This window comes from Ranitomeya variabilis, chromosome 3, assembly GCF_051348905.1.
Source record: "Ranitomeya variabilis isolate aRanVar5 chromosome 3, aRanVar5.hap1, whole genome shotgun sequence".
Lineage (NCBI taxonomy): Eukaryota > Metazoa > Chordata > Amphibia > Anura > Dendrobatidae > Ranitomeya > Ranitomeya variabilis.
Genome location: NC_135234.1, coordinates 388747860 through 388765796, shown reverse-complemented (window position 1 = coordinate 388765796; position 17937 = coordinate 388747860). Strand labels below are relative to the sequence as shown.

The following is a 17937-nucleotide window of genomic DNA, read 5'->3' as shown; positions in this document are numbered from 1 at the left end:
CACAACCTCAAAGCATGATTAATCCATCCCCATGATTAATGGTTAGCAAGATTTTCTTTTCCTGAAATATGTGTTCTTTTTTCTCCACATATACATTTGATCAGTGTGGCCAAAGAGTACTACTTTAACTTTATCGGTCCACAGGACTTGTTTCCAAAATGCATCAAGCTTGTTTAGATGATCTTTTGCATATTCTAATGCTGAATTTTATGGTGAGGATCAGAAAAAGTTTTTTTTTGTTGACTCTACCATGAAGCCATAAATGTGTAGGTGTCTCTGAACCGTAGAACAATGTACCACAACTCCAGAGTCTGCTAAATTTTTCTGTAGGTATTTTGCAGTCAAGTGGGTGCATAGAATCATAGAAAGGTAGAGTTGGAAGGGACCTCCATGGTCATCTTGTCCAACCCCATGCTCAATGCAGAATTCACTAAATCTTTTCAGACAGATGTCTGTCCAGCCTCTATTTGAAGACTTACATTGTAGAAGACATCGTGACAGCCTGTTCCACTTATTGATCACTCTAACTGTCTAGGGTGATTGCCTCTCTAGCAATCCTACAATCAGCACTAACTGAAATTTTGCTTGGTCTTCCAGACCTTATCTTGACCTCCACTGTTCCTTGTAACTGCCATTTCTCAATTACATTTTGAACTGAGAAAAGAGCAAATTGAAAATGCTTTGCTATCTTTTTATAGCCTTCTCCTGCTTTCTGGGTCTCCAACATTTTCATTTCAGAGTGCTAAACAGCTGATTAGAAGAACCTGTGGCTGCTGTTTTTTGAGACAAAGTTAGAAGTGTCTTGGGTTTTTTTAAAGCTGGGAAATTTGCATCAGCTGGCCTTTCCTAATGATGATAGTGAACAAGCCATAACCCTAACAGGCTAATTACTGTCTGAAATTTTCATCAAAGTTATGTGAGAACACAAATCTCCAAAGGTGCCGAAATATTTGCATCAAATGAAGAGTGTCATCTTTAACTTTAGGCCTTTTAGAGATCATTCTATTTTCAACTTGCATAACTGCTCACAATAACAGTAATTTTGACCTGGGGTGCCCAAACTTTACATGCCACTGTAGGTACAAATGTACTTAAATACAAAACCTTATAGCCAGAAAATGTGAGTACTACAGCTGTGTTGAGAGCTCCTGATTCATTCGTAAATAACAAAATATCACTGCATACTACTTTTGGGCAGTGCTCTATCCCTATAGGCAGTAAAAACAATATTTAAAGGATTTATTCAAGACTTTTTGGATCTTTTTCTTGTGGAGATAAGAATTATTGGCAAGTAGTTACTAACTGACTGCGTATTGTGCCTGACTCTGAACTCGGTCGGCTCAGAGCAGTCATGGATTTTTCTTGCCGGCACTTCTGTTGCTTTATTCAACCTCATGTTAACTGTTCTTTCTCTTGAGGTCTGCCCTGTTGATGACATGCTAATTGACATCTGGTTCCCCACAGTTAGTCAACAGGGAGCCAGGTGTTAATCAGCATGACATTGGCAGAAGCACCCTGTCAATATACCAGAGTTGAAAAGAGGAAGCTGCTCTGTCAACATGACGTCAAGGGAAGCCACAGAAATGCCAGCAGTAGCGGTCCGTTACCACTCTGAGCTGAGGTGGCAGAGATCTATGTTGGGCAGAACAGACAGGTACTTAGCAAGAACCTGTCTGTTAATTCCTAGCCCCCAAATAAAAGAATACAAAAGTCCAGAATAACCCCTTTAAAAGGTGTAAGTGAAGAACTAGATGGCACTCACCACACGTAGGTAAAATCTTTATTATTGAATATCCATATATACAAGAATAGGAGATGCACTATAGGTGCCTATAGCGCATCTCCTTTACTCCCTGCTCACCATTGTGCACTGATTATATGGGTATTCAACAATAAAGAAGATTTTACTTACATATGATGAGTGCCATCCTGTTTCTTCCATTTTGATACAGGAAAGAAATATATCTTGGTACCGTGTTAGCCAGTAGATAGAAAAATATTTAGAATTGAGAGTCCTCAGTAGTTGATACCTTTTAATGGCTAACTGAAAAGATGGTAACAAATTGCAAGCTTTCGAGACTACATACGTCTCTTCATCAGGCAAAGACTAAAACAAATTCTGAAGAATCACATATTTATGCACAACATAGTATAGAAAAAAAAAAGGGAAAAAAAACCATGGATAAGCCAGGTGACATGAAGCAGAATTACCATGGGTGATAAACAGTTATGTCCATAAATATTGGGCCAATTCTTAGATAAGGATTGTTTTATTGTCCTGTGATTAGGGTCTCTGTTGTGATGACCCCACATGGTCTGATGGGCAAGTTCCTTAGTTGATGTAAAAAGACATAAATCCGTGTGACACATTCATTCCTGCAGTTAGAGTGTCAAAGGTCGTCATCAGTTTATATTCCCAGACTCTCCTGTCTTTCTGCGATTTGAAGTTACCTTTTAGTACAAGTAATTTCATGTCCATAATGTTATGATTTGGGAGACAGAAATGTATTGCCACAGGTATATCCATTCTTTTTTCTCTTATTGTATGGCGGTGAGAATTCATCCTTGTTCTCAGTTTCTGCCCTGTCTCCCCTACATACAGACCCCCAGTTGGACATTTAGTACATATAATTAGGTACACCACATTAGAAGTGACGCAGCTGAAAGTACCTGGGATCTTGTAGTCCTGATGTGAGTTGGGGATCTTTATATTGTCCGTGGTCATTATAAATGGACAGGTTTTACATTTTTTCTGGTTGCAAGGAAAGGTACCTGCAGCTGTTGGAGAGGACAGGGAGCTCTTGACAATGATGCTTCTTAGATTTGGGGGCTGCCTAAAACACAGTAGTGGGAGGTCTTGGAAAATGGATTGTAAGTGGGCATCTTTTTGCAGTAAAGGTTGTAATTTCCATGCAGCTCCCCTTAGTGCCTCCAGATTTGGATTGTATGTAACTACTAGAGGTACCCGGTTATTTTCTTCTTTAGTTTTGTAATGTAGCAGGTGATTCCTTGATATTCTGGTGGCTCTTGTGATCTGATTTTCAATTGTTCTTGGATGGTAGCCCTGATTCAAAAAGGCAAAAGATGCCCGCTTACAATCCATTTTTCCAGACCCCCCACTACTGTGTTTTAGGCAGCCCCCAAATCTAAGAAGAATCATTGTCAAGAGCTCCCTGTCCTCTCCAACAGCTGCAGGTACCTTTCCTTGCAACCAGAAAAAATGTAAAACCTGTCCATTTATAATGACCACGGACAAGATAAAGATTCCCAATTCACATCAGGACTACAAGATACCAGGTACTTTCAGCTGCGTCACTTCTAATGTGGTGTACCTAATTATTTGTACTAAATGTCCAACTGGGGGTCTGTATGTGGGGGAGACAGGGCAGAAACTGAGAACAAGGATGAACTCTCACCGCCATACAATAAGAGAAAAAAGAATGGATATACCTGTGGCAATACATTTCTGTCTCCCAAATCATAACATTATGTACATGAAATTACTTGTACTAAAAGGTAACTTCAAATTGCAGAAAGACAGGAGAGTCTGGGAATATAAACTGATGACGACCTTTGACACTCTAACTGCAGGAATGAATGTGTCACATGGATTTATGTCTTTTTACATCAACTAAGGAACTTGCCCATCAGACCATGTGGGGTCATCACAACAGAGACCCTAATCACAGGACAATAAAACAATCCTTATCTAAGAATTGGCCCAATATTTATGGACATAACTGTTTATCACCCATGGTAATTCTGCTTCATGTCACCTGGCTTATCCATGGTTTTTTTCCCCCCTTTTTTTTTTTTTTCTACACTACAGTATGTTGTGCATAAATATGTGATTCTTCAGAATTTGTTTTAGTCTTTGCCTGATGAAGAGACGTATGTAGTCTCGAAAGCTTGCAATTTGTTACCATCTTTTCAGTTAGCCATTAAAAGGTATCAACCACTGAGGACTCTCAATTCTAAATATTTTTCTATCCTGTTTCTTCACGTACACATTTGTAAACCTAAATAGTCTCTCTAAAAATAATTGTGGAACTTCTATTTACGAACCTGGTTGCAGACAAAGAAGATTTTGGAGAGGTACATTTTTGAAGTGTGTTGCAAGCTTTCTGTTCTTTGAGAGCCCATGAAGATGGAAGTCATTGAAATACTGTTCTTACTGTGCAGGTGCAGCCACCATGAAAACTTTGAACTAAAATCTAACTAAATTTATATCGAGCTCACCATCTTTTTAAAGCTGGGTCGATTTCGGAGTTTTCGTCTTACTGGCTACACGTTTATTTTTGTTCTAATATTTTATATATTTGTAGGTTTGCTGTTTTAAGGTTAACACTATATAAGCCTGATGGGTACTGGTTATATTGAGGTCTCAGAGTTAAAGCATTTTGCTCTTTTTGTGTAAATTTAGTCAAAAAATAGATATCTGTGAATTATGAGTGACAGATTTCATAGGACTGCTTGTAACTGGCATAACACAAGAATTTGTATGCATACTGCATGGTCAGTCACAATAGACTAGCATCTGTTTACTTGTATAGAGGTGCTGACCAAGCTGCTGTATTTTGGCAGTGAAGAAGAAACATAATGATGCAAGGATTTAGGTCACATCAGCAGTGGGGTGTATGGGGTCTATACTATGCCATTTGTTTCAGTAGTATGAAAAAGTACTATTATCCCCCCAAAAAAATGTAAATAAAAATCTAATTCAGTTAATATTTAGAAATATGTGGAAAAAAATAGACTTTGTAACACACAGCTCGTTTAGCTGTCAAATAGTGTGACATGATAATGTCAGCCAAGCTCAGATTTGAATTCTACTTTCTTTGAATTAATTTATTTGATTTTAATAAAGCCGAGAAATAAAGCAAACATTGGCTTTTTCATATCAAATACGAAGGTAGACTACCTCGAATAAATGCATAATATAACGCATCAATACTTTGTGTTACAGTGGTAAAGTGTGTAGTAACAATTTACTTTGTAATAAAGTCAAACAATGTTAGAACAGAAGACAAGAGAATATGTCAATAATAATAAGACAATGAGAAGAAGTAGAGAGGGAGGGCTAGAAAAAAAGGATGTGAAAAATAAAGGAAGGTCACAATGCCAGGGTGAGAATGGAGATAAAGAAGATATTCTAAAAAATAAATTGGGATCTGGTATGTATGAGATTTGGATGGGGAGATGTGTGGAAAAAAGTTTACAAAGAAATGTAACTAGGCCCTACATATATAACATAATATTTTATTTGAAGAGTGTTTAAAGCTTGTTAAGGACATTTATAATTGCAGTTGTGACAAAATCTTACATATCAGTGTCATAAATGCATAAGTCAAATTTATCAATGTTTTAGGCCATTTCTTAGACCATTCTTCAGTACCTATAGTATGCAAAAACTTAAAACTGATGAGAAAAGAAGACTGCATTGACCTTTTGGCATGAACTATGACTCATTTCTGTTGCATTTCTCAGAGAAAGTCAAATATTCAAGACAGATCTAAGCCATCTTAAAAAAGGCATGGAGCAAACACATTATACAGTATTTAGAGATGAGAGCATCGATCCAGGATCGAGTTCAAGTCTAATTTTCTAAAATCTATGGTTTCACATAGATTTCAGCACTTTGAGATTCAATTTTGGGTTTTCAAAAAAATATATAAAACTTGCCTGACACCATTTCCCACACTGCTGAAGCATGAGAAAGTGGGCTTTGTCTTTTTGTGTGGCTGTGCGGGTTTCTTCATAATGCCCTGTAGCTATGACTTCTGGTGGGTTGTCATACCTTGTGTAGGAGTTTCAGCACTTGGGCCAATAAAGATGATCAGTAGGATGGGTGGACCTGTTCACATTTGGGTCCTTTGGGTTCAGCCGAACTTTATAAAAAAGTTTTTTTCGGGTACCAGAACAGTGACTAATATCCATAAAAGTTCCCAGTGCATGAATATGAACTCACAGCTGTGTGCATAGCCTTTTCTGGTTATTAAAATGAGGGGGCCCAGCAAAAAAATGATGTGGTGTCCTCCTATATTTAATTACACAGCTGCAGGCTGATATTAATAGGTTGTGAAGGGGCCATGAATATTGGCTCCCTCCAAGCCTAAAAACACCAGCCCTCAGCCACCACAGAAATGGCGCACCCATTACATGTGCCAATTCTGGCGCTTAGCCTCGGCTCTTCCCACATGCCCTGGTGGGTTGCCAAGTGGGGAAATTTTGGTTGATATCAGTTTTGTAATGTCAGCAGAAATCAAGTCCAGGGGTTAGCAATGGAGAGATGTCTATAAGACATCCAAATTACTAACCACATAATCAAAAGTAAGAAAGACACACATACAAAATGACGGTGACATCATTAAGGTTACCGCTGGTCACATGCAGCTGCATTCTTACGCTCAATTCATTGTCATCTGGTTGCCAGGCTGAGCAGTAGCATTACTAATGTCATCGCTCAGCACTGCAACCAGATGTAACAGAATTTGGGGCTCATTGTGTGATATATTAGCATTATGGATTATGGATCAGCAGACAGGTGAGGATTACTTTGATTTTTTATTTTAATTTTAATAAATGGGAAAAAGCTGGTAATTGTCAGGGAGTGTTTTGTTCCATTAAATGACTTTCTTTCTTTGTGTGTCTTTCTTTTTACTTACTGAGTTAGTAATGGAGGGTGTTTGATAGATGCCTTTCCATTACTAATCACTGGGGTTGATGTCAACTGACATTACAAAGCTGACATCAATCTTAAAATATTACCCCTCTTGCCAATGCACCAAGGCAAGCGAGAAGAGCCTGGCAAAGCACCAAAATTAGCGCCATTTCCTTGGCAGCTTTTTTTAGGTTGGGGATATCCATGGTCCCTTCCCAGTCTGAGAATACCAGCTTTTTAAAAAAACGGCAAGGAGTATCCTAGCAAAGAATAACATCAGCCTTCAGCCACCCCCAGAAATGGCGCATCCATTAAACGCACTAATTCTGGTGCTTAGCCTTGGCTCGTCCCATTATTAACCCTTGGCATTGGTGTCAGCAGACATGAAACAGTTGACATCAACCTCAAGATCATTACCCCACTTGCCAATGCACCAGGGCAAGTGGGAAGAGCCGAGTAAAGCACCAGAATTGGTGCATCTAATCGATGCGCCTTTTTTGGGTGGCTGCTATTTTTATGCTAGGGAGGGCCAATATTCATGGCTGATTTTCAGCCTGAGAATACCAGCCACCAGCTGTCTGCCTTAACTTGGGCAGTTATAAAAAATGGGGGATCCTACAATGTTATTTTCATTAATAATTATTTATTTATTAATTAATTTTTTTAAATGGAGTGGGGACCCACCTATTTTTGATTATCAGTCAAGATAAAGCTGATAGCTTAGGGAAGCCACCACCAGCAGCCAGATTTATCTGTGCTCGTTATCCAGTCACAGACATGCCAATATTTGACATTGCTGTTATGGGGCCAGAAGTGCTCCCAAGGGAAAAGATAGTTGATTGGCTGCCCTGTAGCTTTTCAACAAGATTTGCTCGGGCTGCTGAACCTGAGCAGTAACATGGACTTCCAGGAGAAGTCCATGTTAGGAGTCTGTGCACAGACACTAGGTGTATGGTATGGACCCTGAACTTTACCGTTCAGGTTAACTCATCTCTAATCATGAGTTACTAGCTTAGCACAGTTTCTATGTTAGAGTCATTTTCCATCTCCTGAGTTACTGGGTAATTCTCTCTCTTCTGTAGGGTGCATGTTCTTATGGTCAGCAAAGTCTTTTATCTTTCTCTCTCTTGTAGAGGGTAAGCTCTTATAGTCAGCAGGGATTTCTATCTCTCTCCTATCGAGTCTAAGCTCTTATGATCAGAAGAGCCCTGTCTCTCCTGTAGAGTGTAAACTTTTATGTTCAGCAAGGTCCTCTCTCTCCTATAAAGTGTAAGCTCTCATGCTCATCAGAGTTCTCTCTCACCCCCATCCCCCCTTCCTACCTCTTACATGTATTTTTCTAGCAATTACAAACTTTCGAGTATTGAGATTTGCAAGAATAACATTTTGTGGGAAAATTTGGAGAAAATTCTGTGAAGCCAACAATTTTAAAATATCAGTTCCTCTCTAGTTATGTTGCCATAATTTTGACATGCATAAAAATTCACAATTTGTGAAAAATTCTACCTTTGTGCCTTGTTCTTTTCTACTAATGAGACATGTTCCAATTCACATGCATAAAAAGTTACAATTTATGCTAAAGTAACTTGTATTGACTTGAAAGATTTGACATATGCAGCTGTCATCTGGCACACACTGGCCATACCTCTATGCCATACAAATTTAGTGGACACACACCAGACTAGACTGATGCAGCATGTCATTAGCTTCCATAACAGCAACCACTCACTGGATCAATTATTAGATGACATATAAAGATGGTATGTAAAGCAGTCTAGTGGTCCTGCTTGTTGGGTCAAAACTAGCGCCATCATCGGGATCATATTAACAAAAATATTTTATAGTGCACCGTCCCCTCCTTCCTGCATATCCTCATGCCTTATGGAAAATATGGGCTCTTTGTCTAATTTTTAATTATCAGACTCATTAGGAACAATTTCATATGAATACAGTTATCCTATTATATATTTTTTTATAGTGTGGGAGAAGCTGAAGTATCTAGAGGAAGTCAATATAAACACAAGAAAAATGTCCAAACGCCAGGGGCAGATGTGTCCTTTATACACCTTTCTTCTTAGCTTGACATCAGTTTCAATTGAGAAAAGCAGTTGTAAGCAAATCGCACATGGAATAGTTATATGATGAGACTAGGACATGTAAAGACAGCAGAATCCTAACAGTCAGTATATTACGCACGGTTAGCATTTCACATGTTAGAGTCTTTGTCAAATTCTGCAAACATCTCGGATAACCCCTACCTTCAATAGGGGCACAAGAGACTTTGTTTTCTTCTTCTTTGAAGAGGTTATTTTGCATCATTTATTGAAGAAACGGAAATACTTTGAATTATAATGATGTTAATGTGGAAAATATTTACAGTATTGATTTACTTTGACCCATACATTGTTTTGTATTGGCTGACTGGTTATTTTGCTAAAATCCTTCTAGTGAAAAAACAAATGGAGATGAAATCCAGAGGTGTCAAACTACTTCCCAATAAGGACAGCAACCAGAAGACATCAGTGTGTAAGTGTTTAATGGCATTTCCTACACCTTCATGCATTGCCATTATCAGACCATACCTCCTGCATATTCCAAGTGGATTGATGGCTCTCCTTTCACCGCACATGGACCCATTACGGTGGGTGGGGGGGATGCTTTAACATTGCCTTGTTTTCCCTTATATCAAGAAAACAGCAAATATCATTGCATATTCTAAATCACTAGTTATCAGTAAGTGTTAAGAGCCCCCCATAATACAGCATAAAACATAGATGTTAAACTCATAAGACTAAAGTTGAAAGATTGAAAAGAAACAGTAAAAGTCCGAGAGTTTGTTTTTTATTTGTGAAAATTTTGTCATCTGACCATAGCTTAATATGAGAGGTCCTAAGAAAGTAAACATTTCTGACAGATGCCACCAGTGATAGCAAAACTTGTGTTTTGGACTTGTTCTTCTAGTAATAATGGAAGTTTGCATTACATTTTTCAGGTTTTCAGCTTTGTTCGCATATTCCTATCCTCGTATGCATCTCATATGAATTCATTTTAGTGATACTTATAAAGACAAATATTGTTTCTAACATCCACATTTAGGCTTTGCACCCTAAGGACAGCATGTGACTTAGTGCCTTGAGGGTACATTAGTAGTGCACCTACAGATGCATGTCCTCTCCCTCGGTTTCATGTTTACATAGGCTTTTCACTCATACCCCTGCACCTGCTCTTCTCGAGCTTCTAATTCTCTGACCTGTGCAGCTCACCGAATATTGTTGGGTTGAGTAAAACCAGAAATATCCTTGTGTAAAGGACACTGTGCTTTGTTCGTATGTCTTATCTAGAAAAGGTCAGCTACAAATCCCCTAGCTTTTCCATTTGCTCCAGCACTAGGCGAAGGCACATTAGAAGTTTCCAGCTTTTGAATAATGTTAGGTCTTTCTTTTGCCGTTAGACCTCCAACGTGGTGCTAGTAGCATGTGATGCATACTGCTATGCTTTGTTGCCAAATATAATTTCACAGAATATTCCAAACCTCATTGTTCGCCTTCATAAGTGTGTGTAGAAAATGCATATTTTCCAGGATCATATCTGCCATGAATGTCATATTTACAGAACTATATAGGCATCTTATCCGTATGGGCAATCTATGAAAGCCACAGGTTTCACAATGCTTGCTCTATAAGGAAAGATTTAAGGCTTCGAAGAGCGGTCACATCTGTTGTGTGAATTCTTCTGCTAGAAACAAATAATTGTCCAGCGCATTTCTATCCTCACAGGCTGCACTTGTTCCTAATGAATGGTCTGGGAGTCGGCTAGTTAAGGGTTAACCCTTTGAGTGATGGATGGGAGAGAGGTGCCAAAGAGACTCACCCCCCGGTGAATATGCACCACTGTATCCTGCACTGGTTGCCGTGGCAACACAGTAGCACCTGACGGATGTTTCCAGCTACTCTTTTCCCTCTCCCTCTAATTTTTCGGAGACTATAGACTCCACAGCTTTAGGAAGTTAGACCATAGCAATACATTGATTAATTGGTGCTACGTATTCTCTGCTTGGTGGCCCTGTGTCACAAGCCAAGGCTCAGATCTGTTTGGTCTCCAAGGTTATGTTGCTTTTCCAACCTAATTTGAAAAGCATACGGTATTGAAGAGCTCATTTATTGCCAAGCTCCCTTTATTAGGGTGTACATTATTGTGACTTTTCACTATCAATGATATAAAATTAAAATTTCCAATAAAGTAATTCTGTAGGCTTCTTTTAAATAGAGTAAAATGCTGATTAGATGTAACATGAGTCCTGATTGGAAATATTTTTCATGCACATATATAAAGTACCTCAGTATTCCTCCTCTTTTGTACACGTCCTAGGCTAAAGAAGGAATAAAAATAGATGTGAAAAGAACTTAAAAAATACATGAAAAATAATGCAATAATAATTCTATTAAAAATTATCGTAATTAGTATAATTGATTTACGTAGCAGATATCACATACTGCTTCCTCCTGATGTCAGTTTTTGTTTTTTGGCAAACTACGTTGACATGTGTCATGTCATTTCCCTATTCCTTTCCATCAAATGATTTGTTGATGACAAAGTACAGTTATATACATTACATTTGTATATACATTTATCTATACCACCAACGCATTAGGATTCCAATGTCTAATAAACACTTACATTTGATGTAAGGGAAGAGTGAAAGGAGTTGTCCAGGATGTCAGGGAGGAGTGAAAAGAGTTGTCCAGGATGCAAAAAAAGGACAGGGAAGTAGATAAAGTAACAATCAATACTTGTCTTTTCAACCACCCTCCGCTCCATTGCCACTACTCTGGTGCTCGCCATCTGTTTTTAATTACTGGTCCTAATGTGATAATGTGGTATTCATGTACAACACTGCTGCAGCCAATCATTAGCCTGAGCATTCTTGTGCTGAACAGCTAAGGCTACTTTCACACTAGCGTCGTGCACTGCACGTCGCAATAAGTCGTTTTGTAGAAAAAACGCATCCTGCAAAATTGCTTGCAGGATGCGTTTTTTTCTCCATAGACTAACATTAGCGACGCATTGCAACTAGTGTTGAGCATTCCGATACTGCAAGTATCGGGTATCGGCCGATACTTGCTGTATCGGAATTCCGATACCGAGATCCGATATTTTTGTGATATCGGGTATCGGTATCGAAACAACATTAATGTAAAAATGTGTAAAAGAGAGAATTAAAATAAAAAATATTGCTATACTCACCTCTCCGACGCAGCCTGCACCTTACCGAGGGAAGCGGCAGCGTTCTTTGTTTAAAATTCGCGCTTTTCTTTCCTTTACGTGAGTCCCGGCTTGTGATTGGTTGCGTGCCGCCCATGTGACCGGGACGCAACCAATCACAGCAAGCCGTGACGTAATTTCAGGTCCTTCAGGATTTTAAAATTACGTTCCGGCGTTGTGATTGGTTGCGTCGCAGTCACATGGGCGACGCAACCAATCACAGCAAGCCGTGACGTAATTTCAGGTCCTTAAGGATTTTAAAATTACGTCCCGGCTTTGTGATTGGTTGCGTCGCAGTCACATGGGAGACGCAACCAATCACAAGCCGTGACGTCACGGGAGGCTGGACACGCGCGCATTTTAAAATGGGCGCGTGTCCAGCCTCCCGTGACGTCCCGGCTTGTGATTGGTTGCGCCGCGATCAACCAATCACAAGCCGGGAGGCTGGACACACGCGCATTTTAAAATTTAAAATTTTAAAATGCGCGCGTGTCCAGCCTCCCGGCTTGTGATTGGTTGACCGCGGCGCAACCAATCACAAGCCGGGACGTCACGGGAGGCTGGACACGCACCCATTTTAAAAAGCGCGCGTGTCCAGCCTCCCGTGACGTCACGGCTTGTGATTGGTTAATGGCGGCCATGTTGCCGGGACGCGGACCAATCACAGCAAGCCGTGACGTAATTTCGTCACGGCTTGCTGTGATTGGTCCGCGTCCCGGCAACATGGCGCCGTGACCAATCATAGGCCGGGACGTCACTGGAGGCTGGACACGCGCGCTTTTTAAAAAGCGCGCGTGTCCAGCCTCCCGTGACGTCACGGCTTGTGATTGGTTAATGGCGGCCATGTTGCCGGGACGCGGACCAATCACAGCAAGCCGTGACGAAATTACGTCACGGCTTGCTGTGATTGGTCCGCGTCCCGGCAACATGGCCGCCCTGACCAATCACAAGCCGGGACTTCACGTAACCAAGTAAAAGCGCGAATTTTAAACAAACAACGCTGCCGGTTCCCTCGCTGAGGTCCAGGCTGCGTCGGACAGGTGAGTATAGCGATATTTTTTATTTTAATTCTTTCTTTTACACATTTATATGGATCCCAGGGCCTGAAGGAGAGTTTCCTCTCCTTCAGACCCTGGGAACCATCAGGAATACCGTCCGATACTTGAGTCCCATTGACTTGTATTGGTATCGGGTATCGGTATCGGATTGGATCCGATACTTTGCCGGTATCGGCCGATACTTTCCGATACCGATACTTTCAAGTATCGGACGGTATCGCTCAACACTAATTGCAACGCATTGCCACACATCGCAACCGTTGTGCGACGGTTGCGTCGTGTTGCGTCGGACCGTCGCCACCAAAAAACGTTGCATGTAACGTTTTTTGGTGCGTCGTGTGCAGCATTTCCGACCGCGCATGCGCTGCCGGAACTCCGCCCCCTCCTCTCCGGAGCTCAGAAAGGGGCAGCGGATGCGTTGAAAAACTGCATTCGCTGCCCCCGTTGTGCGGCGCTTCCACAGTATGCGTTGATACGTCGCAACGTCACATTGCGACGTGCATCATTCGATGATAGTGTGAAAGTAGCCTAATAGGTGAAGTACCAGTAAACAAAGATGGGCAGGTACCATGGAGTGCTGGCTCTGCAGCTAAGAGGGTTTAAGTTGTTGAGTTTAGTTTTTCTCTAATTTACCTCCCTGCACTTAGCCATTTTTTATATACCGGACAAACACTTATTCATGGTTTGTGGACTGACGTACAGTTTGTCAACATTCTACCTGCTACTAGAGCCAATATAGGTTGGTGAGTCTTTCCAGTTCCATGGAAGTTATTGAGATATAGTGTCCCTAGGTGGTTTTCTGCCTTGAATATACCGCACATAATTCTTATTAAGGTGAATCTGTCACCAATTTTTTGCTACTCCATCTGTGAGCAGCATAATGTAAGGGCAAAAACCGTGATGTATCACTTACTGAGCTACTTGCTGTTATTTTTATAAAAAAAACACTGTTTTATGTGCTGCAAATCTAGTAGTTCATTGAATGAAAAAAGCTCTTTATAACCCCTCCCACATGATTGATTGGCAGTTTTCTGCCCATATACAGTATACACAGAAATCTGCAAATCAGTGGAGGGAATGGGGTAATACAAAGCTCATGAATATGTATAGGTTTAGTAGTCCTCTAATGATAATCTTCTCCTGATAAAACAGTGATATTATCAAAACTACAGCAAGCAGCTCAGTAAGTGACACATCACTCTCAGATTAGATGATACAAACCTGGTGACAAATTCCCTTTAACAAAAATTAACATAGTCAAAGTAGTATATGAACAAATACATATTTTTGTTCATGATTGTATTGGGTTGTGTCAGAGGTTCCAGTACTTTGAAGCCAGAAGCAAGATAGAAGCTTATTGGACACCATTATCGGTCCATTATCAGTCAATTAGGTGTGTTAGAATTGAGTGGTATCAGCTTGATATGGAACTGTTAGAACTGTCATGATTAAGGATGAATGGATCCTTGGAAGTTCGGGTTCTTGTACTCAACCCAAACTTTATTCCAAAGTTCGGTTTGGGTACCAGGACTGTAGCCGAACTTGAACCACAACCCGAACCCCATTGAAAACAATGGAGACCCAGACTTTAGAGCTTGAACATTTCTCTCTCTCTCTGCACTAACTGTCTGGTACAAACCCTGAACTTTTACATTTGGGTTCACTCATCTCTAGTCATGTTTCAATTAAGACTGGAAGTCATGATGATGGTAGTATACAATACCATAGAAGAGACAAAATACATTTAAAGAGGGCCTATCCCTAATCTGGGGCTGACCCCTTTCTTTAGCAAAAGAGTGGGCAGTCTCAGATTGGTAATTTTTCTATAAATTATTTATTGTTAATATCACTCATAAGTAACCCTTAATGTCATCCCCAAGGGGCCCAACTTTCTAGCCAAAGTGAAGCCTCAACATCCAGATTGTTGGGTCCCCACATGCTGAATAAGATCTCACAACCCTCCACTGCCGATCAAGCAGTAAAAGAGTGAGATCTTGCATGTTATCACAAGATCTCGCTCTTTCCACTAACCCAGCGCTGTTACATCTCTTACTAAGTAATAACATCCTTAAAGTGGTTACCATTTAATAACAGTATGTAGAGTGTACGACAACACTGGGTTAGTGGAACCAGACAAAACATGCGAGATCCTTACTGTTACACAATGAGAGCTGCCAGGGAGTGTTGAAGAATACCACTCTGCATTCCAGGATCCCACAACTGGGAGCGCGGACCCAAATTTTGGGGGACAATAAGATTACTAATGAAAACGTTTAAGAATAACTTATAATTAAAAAAATCAGTCGGGGGCTGCCCAAACTTTTATTAAATGAAAATGGCTGCCCCAGACTCTTGATTGATACTATTTAGGTATGTAGGACATACAGGTATATACTACATGCTTCTATATTTTTTATCAAGAGAAAAATATTTTAATAGTTATTATATGATTCCATTCTCCAGATATTTCCTGGATGGATCCAGGTTTTGACCTGTAGTAGTTTAGTTCTTACATTTTTTTCCTGAAATTGTAAAGTAGCCTAGCGGAAGTTCAGAAGGACACTTATTGACTTATATTGCAGTATGAGGGGCCACCGGGGTCAAGATATAACAATACATTTATTCTGGAGAGCTGTTTGGTCTGTTTCTAGTAATGGACTCAGTTCTCTTGTTAAAGTGAATTATGTCATTCAATTTCTCAATCCACTCGGATTTTCCAGTAGCTTTGTCACTGAATACAGCACCTACCTGCTGTATTTTTTGAGCAATTTTGTCCTCCTCCCCCCACCTTCTATTCTCTCCAAAAGAGATTTACTGATAATAATCTATTTCCTTTCCAAATGAGAGCTGATAATGTCAGGAGGATAATGTCCTCTGAAATACATTAACTAGTCATTTCCTTACCTCATCACAAGTACAAGAAAGGGTTAAAAATACTTGGAGGCAGTAACTCACTTTTCATGTGATTTTCTTTTTCTATGACTTTCCTTCACAGTCCTTCCATCTTCTAACATTTCTCCTTGGGACTAGGTGTTTCCTTAGGATGTCTGAGCATGAACATTTCTACTTCTTCTTCAAACCTTCACTCACAATATTTTATCCTTGATTTCACCATTATGTATTATATCCCTAATGGTTTCCTGCCATGTATCTTTTTTTATTCCCACCTTTTATTTTGGAGCTCCAACAGTCGACCACTGATATGAATCATTTCACTTCTGAACTACTGCCACGTGATGTCCTGGTTCATGCCACAACAACTTGTCCTTCAGATGTCGCATACCCAGGACATCATGATTTCTAGTGCATTTCTATCCTAAACACTATTTCTTTTAGGATTAATCTAAAGGGTAGATTGATTCTGAGGTCAACGTAGAATAGACCATTGGCTAGCATACTGTAGGACACCGGTGGAAGGGGGCACAATGTGGAATAACTTAGCAAATCTACATATCTTTATATAACTAGGTAGTCTCATTTTCTTTAAGAAGTCGTAATTTTACATTGCTTCCCTTATCCAACTGCATGTAATTGTTGCATTACTGAAACTTTTTTATGACGTCTATTGATTAGGTTTTGTACAGTGTTCATCTTAAGATTACGGTCCTTGTCTCCATGGCCTAATTCATATCATTACCGGCTGGGTATACAGATGTGTCCACCCTTACCTTTCTGGAAATTGAATTAAAAATGTGCTACAATGCAAATTCTGTCATTTTTATAGTAACATGCTAGCAGAATCCTCGACAGGCTGCAGTTCACATCACAACCACTATATATCACAACATACAGATACGTATAATGTAAGCATCTCCGGACAGAGGATTGTAAAATCATGTTTAATTTTTAGTTTCAAATATGGTAGTCTTGCATAAAACATTTCAGGATATGTAAAGAAAGGAAAGGACGGACCCGTCTGTACAAGTCTTGTGTATACTAATCCGTCCCCGTTGCTGACATGCCACATGTAACCATTTTCACTCATCTATTACCCAATGTCGCTCTGCTTTATCACTTCCATTTCTTTAAATGTTCACCTGACATATCGTTCTTTGAGTGTCGTTATTTCACACACCTACATCAAACCCATTCACAGTGTGCTCATTCTTACTTGTTCTTTCTTTCTAAGTGTTCACTGTTCTTTTACATTCACTTTAACTTTGATAATGTGACATGTAAAAAATAAAATCAAATTCAGGGAACATATTTCAGTCTCTTAAAAAAACATTTTGAAGTGTGCACTTTTCTTTTAAGCATACAGTAAACCCATCTGTATGTGTATTTGTTCATTAACATTCACGAGGGGGCAAAAATTGGGACGAGACTTCCTTTCTTGATTTTTTTTTTTTCATATTTTTTGGATGCCGCTATTAAATAAAGGATGTCTAAATTTATTACCGACATGACCTATTGAAGAGATTTGGGCACGCAATGGTAGTAAAGTAAGCTGGTGCACGGCATCTGTGGTATATTATGCATGGAATAACATTCAATCCAATGTTCTTACAGCTTTGAGGACGCTTGGATATTTCCTTTGGGTTTTCCAGGCAATACTCCGTGACCAAATATTGGCTGGGCTGCAGCATATTTCTTTCAGACCTGGCTTGTGGGACATATAAATGTAGAGATATACAGTATGGAAGATTGAAGTGTATAGTGAAGACGTTGAGTGTAATAATATACCCTAGTTTGTGTTTCGTTGCTTAGAATTCATTTCCAGTTTGGATCATACCACTTATCCATGCGGCTGTTAGGAAATATTCCAGGTAATGTTTCCAAATAACGGAAACATACAGAATACATATCCACATGCTATATCCTTCCACTGCGCTGGTGATATTAGTGTCTGTGAGTGTGAGTGTGCCTGAATGTGTGCCACCGATAGGTTTCTTGTTTCTTACACTGGTTGAAATTACTGATCGCTGAAAATAAAGAGATGTCAAAGTAAAAACATTT

The 17937-nt window shown here is 39.8% G+C and overlaps 1 protein-coding gene across 2 annotated transcripts in view; it reads left to right on the top strand.

Annotated features, from left to right (window-relative positions):
* Positions 1–17937, top strand: part of CSMD2 (CUB and Sushi multiple domains 2) — a 1405803-nt gene that overhangs the window by 926784 nt on the left and 461082 nt on the right. For both annotated transcript variants that reach the window (XM_077296071.1, XM_077296070.1), the window contains exon 7: positions 9110–9187. In XM_077296071.1, the coding sequence (XP_077152186.1) occupies positions 9110–9187 (78 nt within the window). The remainder of the gene's footprint in view (positions 1–9109; positions 9188–17937) is intronic.